At 38.7% G+C, this 7,500-nt stretch overlaps 1 protein-coding gene across 3 annotated transcripts in view; it reads right to left on the reverse strand.

Moving 5' to 3' along the window:
• Positions 1–7,500, reverse strand: part of LOC138004080 (uncharacterized) — a 54,773-nt gene that overhangs the window by 12,870 nt on the left and 34,403 nt on the right. For all 3 annotated transcript variants that reach the window (XM_068850476.1, XM_068850477.1, XM_068850480.1), the window contains exon 7: positions 3,150–3,800. In XM_068850476.1, coding sequence (XP_068706577.1) covers positions 3,150–3,800 — 651 coding nt within the window. The remainder of the gene's footprint in view (positions 1–3,149; positions 3,801–7,500) is intronic.

Genomic DNA, 7,500 nt, shown 5'->3' on the forward strand with positions numbered 1-7,500 from the left:
ATACTACAGAAGATGCAGAGGTCCATCCTGTCGAGTAGCTGAAACATCGCCCGCTGCTTCAAAGTAATATATAAGTGAAAAGTAAACATCAGCAAGAAACATTAAGATCGTCGAATATAAGAGTAGAGACTGAACTTGCTGTCTAGAATATAGTGTCATTACGATCACGAATATAATAAGCAGAGACAATCCGATTAGAATTAGTCTTAAGTGAACAATGATCAGGAACATTACGATTACTAAATAAATATAATAAACTGTGGAGAGTTTTTAGGATCAGCAACGCTAAGGCGAAAGAGACTATATTAAAAGTGAAATAATTAAGTAAATAACTTTGCGCGGATTATTTCACTTTTAATATTGTTTTTTTCGCCTTAGCATTTCCTTTTTTATTTTTGCCGCAATTTTCTCGTATTGTTTCAGTGTCAATATTTTAGAGTTTTAGTCAGTATTTCATTAATATTCTTACAATTGATTCTACATATTTAAGCGCATGAAAATGACTGTTGAACGATCGAAACGTTGTTGCTTTTTAATGTTAACTATTCTTGTAAAATCCGTTCCTAAAAACTTGTTGATTCGTTAAATAATAAAAATAACAATAACGATAACGATAACGATAATAATAATGACAATGTTTCACCACTGCGTCGACTATGTGGAGAAGGAGAACAATCATATTGTTACAGAACGCACAAAACTACACCAAAAGCAATATCGTCGTTAGCGTCATGATAGACTTACTGCAGTGATTCATTGGAAAATGTGACAGACATGGATTTCTAGCTGAGGGGGCGAGGTGTGAGTACACTCCAGCGAGCGCTTTAGAGAATACGAGCGCGAAAATGCAGTGGGTTACGTTTTCTCAGATCAATACGGACTGACAAAACTTTAGGACACAACAAACCTGATATTCTTATCTTAAATCGGAAAAGTATTTTGATTACCGGTTAAAAGTAAATGAGGAAGAAAATAAACTTTCCAACTATTATCACATGATAATGGAGTTGATGAGAAACTATTAAAATATTTCCAGTAAAAAGAAGAGCCCTCGCGGAGACGAGAAATAACATCATTGATATATGGGCAAGCCATGGATAGATAGAGAAAACTGGAAAGTCAGGTGCAGATCATGCAGAAAACATGTATTTTAGTAACAGGAAAAATAGGAAAGATGATCGGAGCGGTCAAACTACCACCTGGGGTTTGTCGCAGCACCTTCGTCTTCATGCCTCAACCACCAACTACCTCGAATGTTGTGATATCAACGATTAAATGATATATAAAATGAGCCATATATTGAACTGAAGATATGAAAGCAAGTGTAGTCATGATCCTCGCAATCGTTGATTCATTCAACATGGGAACATTTGAACCCACAAATGACCAGCTCCCTAAGTCAGTGGCTTCATAGCTCAGTTGGTTAGAGCGTCGCACCGGCATCGTGAGATCTTGGGTTCAAACCCCATTGTAGTCATGAGTTTTTTAGGCTTTTCCACGCAATTGTGTTCACAACGGCGAGGATCTTAGCTACACTTGATTTCAGATCCGCAGTTCAATATATGATTCATTTCATATATCCTTTCATTGTACCCACAAACTACCAGCTCCCAACATCAGTAGCTTCATAGCTCAGTTGGTTAGATGCTCGCACCATATATTGAACTGAAGATATGAAAGCAAGTGTAGCTTTGATCTTAGCAATCTATCGTTGATTAATTCATCATGGGAACATTTGAACCCACAAATGACCGGGTCCCAACATCAGTGGCTTCATAGCTCAGTTGGTTAGAGCGTTGCAACGGCATCGCGAAGTCACGGGTTCAAACCCCGCTGAAGTCCTGAATTTTTCAGGCTTCTGCACGCAATTGCTAAAATTGCGTTAAAAACTGTAAGGATTATAGCTACACTTAATAAAAGGTTTCTACAACCTTGTTCCCAGGACCTTTTCCTTCTCCTATAAACAATCTGTCAGGCTGATAGACAAGCTGGTTCCCAGGAGAGGACCAGGGCGAGGTCCTGGGAACGAGGTTGAGAGTTCCAGCCCCAATCAGATTCAAACAGGACAAGACCATAGCCGCATTCGGAACTGTCACGAAACACTGCGCAATCAAAAGATCATTGGACCATAACCCCAACCAAAACCATCGTGGTACAAACTACTACAGTCATGATACTACTACAGGGGTGAGCCCCGATCCCTAATTCGAAGTTTCAAAAAAAAAAAAATGTAAATGCTTTGTTTATAGTGGAAGTGCACTTAGCTATCAAGCTAGTTTACAGGCACTCCACTGTTAACAAGGTGAAAGTAACAATTCAAACTTAACAGAAACATTATTAAGAACCCCAACTGGCGGGAGGCAACCAGTTGGCTATTTACAAAGCGTGGTGGAGTTGAATCCGGGACAACCGGAAACAAATCCAAGCCAGAGGCTAGAACGGGATTTGAACCCGGAGCAGCCGCATGCAAACCCAACGCTCCAACCACTGGACCACACTGCCTTTCAACCTCTCTAAACAATCTGTCAGGCTGATAGACAAGCTGGTTCCCAGGAGAGGACAAGGGAGAGGTCATGGGAACGAGATTGGTTGATAGAGTGAAACAAAGAACAAAATATGGGAGTAAATCTCTGGCCTTTCGTTACATTCATTTATACTATTCAAGAGGTCATTGGCATGCTAATGTACTCCAAGTTCCTCAAAGGTGAGTTTCTTTTTGCTTGTGCAGCAATCATGAATGGAAAAAAGGTATATAATTGAAGTGCGAGTTGTAGACGAAATGTAGACGTGATCTTCGCACTTAACTGGACAATAATTTGAAGCAAGTGTCTCTTATCATCCACACCTGGAAAATCTAGTCAAGTGCGAGGATCACTTCTACATTTCGCTTATAACCCACACTTCAAATATATACATTTCTTATATTCATGGGGTACTTTCACGGGAACAAACGAGCCCAACAAAGTGGCCTGCTCCCAACCGAATGGCTTAATAGCTTAGTTGGCAGAGCATTGCACTGGCATCGCAGAGGTCATGGGTTCGGATTCCGTTGAAGCCGCCTGAATTTTTTTTTTTGTGCTGGCCGTCCCGTGCACGTTTATTCAGAAAACTAGAACTTTTAGCCCATTCGTCAGGTAGCAACAATTTACCTCAATTACTTTGCAGAGCTGCTTCTTATAAGCCTCGGGTTCTTCATCTGGCATCACTCTGCAGTTGAACAAAGCCACCCTGTCCTCCAGATCAGAATGAATGAAACGTTTCATCCACTCAACCATTCCGTCTATCCAAGTTTTCAAATATTCGTCAACGGGGATGCGTTTTTTTCGTGCATTATGTTCAGCATCATCTCCATGGGTAAATAACAGTATCATGTACTTTTTGGCGTCTTCACCCAAGAATTTCGTCAGCATTGTCAATGCGTCATTATCTTCTTGGGTAAATCGAGAGCCAAATTTCGCAACGAGAAGGATTGCATCGAAACCATGAGGAGCATAAAGGACCATTCTTGCCAATTCTTTTAAGGTTTGTTGTTGGACGTCCCTGAATCCAAACATGTACTTAGCCTTGCTCGTCTTGCTCGTCATCCCTTTTACAGTAGCTGTATCCATAACGCCAGGAGTATCAATTACCGTTATTTCTCTCTCTTCCTTCCTCTTTTGTTTGGTACATGTCACTGTTTCAGACTGCGCACCGTCGCTGGCTCCAAAGAGCTCCTGGCCAAGTATTACGTTACCAGCAGAACTCTTTCCATTCCCAGTTTTTCCCAGAAGAACAACAGTCAAAGGTTTTCCGTTAGGGAGCTAGATAAGAGCAAATACGATTAACAAAGCAATATTTAATTTGTAGTAAACTGACTCTACAAATAAATTGACAAATTTTAGTGTACATATATGTACATAAGGTATTTATTTATATAAACTATACATGTACCTTGCACATTTCATATATTTACAAGCCCATCATTTTGCAGTTACTGTATTAACAGCTAACATCATTAGCTGGTCTTTTTGTTGAAAATAAACGGCTGAACTCTTTCCAAATAAAATTTCTAGACCCCAATTGCGCCATTAGCTAACAGCTAAATTTCTATCTTAAAATCTTCTTAATATAATAAACTCAATAGTGCACGCATTTTGATTGGTTCTCACCTTTGATCTATTAGAGAACAGCCGGGAAGCTGACTTCATCCAGGAGCCCATGACTAGGACCGAACGTCTCCATTACGAAGCCTATGTCACGGCATTTTTACAAACCGATCTATTTTTAGACTACCTTTTCCGCAAAAAACAAAGGCAGTGCCGATTCGGTGACGCTATGACGTCACATTAATTATTGTGATCGGTCATCGGGCTCATGCAGGAGACTCATTCGCGGGAAATTCAATCTAAAAATAAATTGGTCTATGAAAACGCCGTGACAGGAGTATAGGGCTATTGTTTGCTCCAAGTCATGGACTCCCGCTTCATCATATGAATTTTATTCTTTATATGCGAATGTTGCAAAATTCGCTGTTGTGTACTGAACTTTCCAAAATATCAAAATATCAACAGATTTCTTGTTTACTTTCACGTAAACATGAATCACTAAAATAGGGATAGGCCAAACACAAGTTGGTGAGCGTATCAATAGAAAGTCATACGCTCAGGTGAACGTCGAACACAAACCTATCAAATCACTAAATCTCGCCGTTATCACCCACATAGATTCCCACAAACAACAATTCATGGAAAAAAAATATTTTTATTTTGCTAAAATATGTGATTATAACAGCACTACGATATCTTGGATTTTATCAAAACTAGACGCTCCAAGAGAGTACACTGGGTTGCCTGTGGTACGTGTTACTCAAAAACAGAAGGGACTGAGTTGGGTGGTATTAGACTGCAGCGTTCCAGGCTTTTTTTTTCACTCGGAGGTCATTAAGACCATTTAAGGGGTCACCCAGAAGTCGTACCAGAAGAGGCCCTTTGGCTCAAACGTTCATACGACGAAACAGATCTTTTCCTGAGATTGAAAACCTGGCTACCGGCATATTAATCATTTGTCAGAAAGAAGAAATTCCTGTCATCTTTAGAAAAAATAGACACGCATTGCTTACGTGTGGTCATGCAATAACAGAGCGCTTTATTCCATATTGTCAACTGAGCTGCGTTTTGTCTTCCAGGAGATTCAAGTTGTCTTTGCGTAATACGTAGCTCTAATAGTACACAATATTGTTTTTGGCTTCTGGGCTGACATGTTGATCAATATTGTTTTGGCTTCTGGGCTGACATGTTGATCATTTTCAAGTTCCCTCACAACTTCTTTTCACCACAAGTTTAAGCGTGTACTCTAAGCATCTGACAGCGTTGTAGTACAAGAGTTCACTGAAGTTAACCCTATCCGGCGGGATTAGTATCTGGATGGGTGACTTAAAAAATATACCAATTTGCAACAAAAGCATAGGACCGAAAAGTCTATTGTAACTCTCCAAAATGAGAACCAAGCACGGTACAGATTTTGTTAGCTTGCTTTATGCAAAACAAATATTGATGCAAAAGTAAATAAATATGGATACACAGTTTTTAGGAGGAGCGGAAGGAAGTTTTCAGGACGGTCGATCAAGAATAAAATATTTTGCCACCAGCACAAAATTGACTACATGAAAACAACATTAATTTTGAACCGCGACAAACATTTTGGGAGAGTGACATCAGCGGGCGCCGTGATCAAGTTACCGCGTCGTGTTTACTCGCAAAACAGTGAAGCATCTGTGTCAAATGATGGCAAATGATGGTTTTTGTTTCTGTTAGTTTTCTTTTTCTTTCAAGTGATATAAAGTTCAGCAAGAAACGTGCGAATTCAACACAAAGATCACAATCGCCCAACTCTTGAGGTTGACCATTGTTTCTGCAAAGTCAAAAATTTACTCTCCAAGACGAGGTTATTTATCGCCAGGTAATTCCATTGTTTTGAAAATAGCAGCTACTTTATTATTTATCAGCGTCACAATTTTTTTTCTGATTTGGGGGTTCATTTTGTTGAAACTCAAGCACGCTTCCAACAGACCTGTTTATTTTCGTGGCTTATGCACCACTGCTTACAGAGCACTACCACAAAAATCCACCCGTATCACATTTTCAACCCAGGTATGCAAATTTGTTAAGCTCGAAAATTTACACAACATAATATTAAAATTCACAAAGGCTGGAAATTTCACAAAAACCTTTTCCAGCGAGAAATTTATTGAAACAAACAACATATTTTCTATTAGAGGCAAAAAAACCCTTTTTATTCAATTGCGTGCGTGCAAACAAGACACACAATCCGTGTCGCAAAGCATATGCAATTAAGTACATTTCTGACAGTAACCGTAAAATTGAAGCACAAAAAAGACAACAAGCTTTCATTCAAATAATTCTTCACTGTCACATTTCCATTTTTTTTACCTTTGCAGAGTTGATTACAAAATAAATGTAAATTGCCAGGCAACTTAGATGCGACTTCAGTAAACACTGTAATGCATTCAAGACATTCTATTCTTTCAATGTTTGTTAAATCCATAAAAAAATTGCCACTTGATTTCAGTGTTTTATATAATACCAAGTTAGTAAAATATTAGAAACAAAGCTCACTTGATATCCAATGGCGAAAAATGAAATTGTTGTCACCGCCTGTCTTGTTCATCCAATTGACGTTCCATTCTTGAGCTCCATGAGGGTATATTTTGTTTAAAGATCCACTAAAACGCCATTCCCTATACATTGACTTTCGACGCCATTGCAGGTTAATTAAATGTTCTCCTGTGTGCACCAGAGAAATCTACGCATAACCCCAGCCCCCTCAAACCTAACAAAATACGCACAGAAGACTCTATGCACAAAGACACCACTTAGTAGGGTAGTGACAGGCAAGACTTTTCATGACACGGAAAAAAATAAAAATAAAAAAATTAAAAAAAGGACGAAATGCTACGCATTTTCCGACTGAGATTGCCATACTGGCAATCCAGTAATTATGTGAAAGATATAAGCTTAGGTATTAACGGTCACACAGTTTGTCCGGGCCCCCTGTGTATTTAGTTATGTGCATCGACACAGAAATATTTACAAACGTTTAACTAGGACCACCGAACTTAAAAAAATAAATAAATAATTACATTTCATAATTAAATTAAGCAATTCATTAGTAGTAAAGTTTATATCTATCAAGAGCAGAAAAGGAATATTGCGGGTGACTGATGTTTCGACAACCTGAGCGGAAGTCACCTCTAACGATGAGTTTCTCTCAGGATATCAAAATAATCGCAAGAAATGTTGAACAAAGGTATTCTTAGGGTCATCTGAAATGACAAAGTTTCAGCATACTGTGACCTCTTTCAACGGATAGGAGACTGTTCCCTCAGTAACAAGCGGAAACGGAACATTTTTATAATTATCCTCAAAATGTCTTCATCGTGAGCAGTATCTGCAGTATTTCAAAGAATTACTTTTTATTTTATTTATTCATTTATTTAATTTT

The sequence above is a fragment of the Montipora foliosa genome, chromosome 5 (assembly GCF_036669935.1).
Source record: "Montipora foliosa isolate CH-2021 chromosome 5, ASM3666993v2, whole genome shotgun sequence".
Classification (NCBI taxonomy): domain Eukaryota; kingdom Metazoa; phylum Cnidaria; class Anthozoa; order Scleractinia; family Acroporidae; genus Montipora; species Montipora foliosa.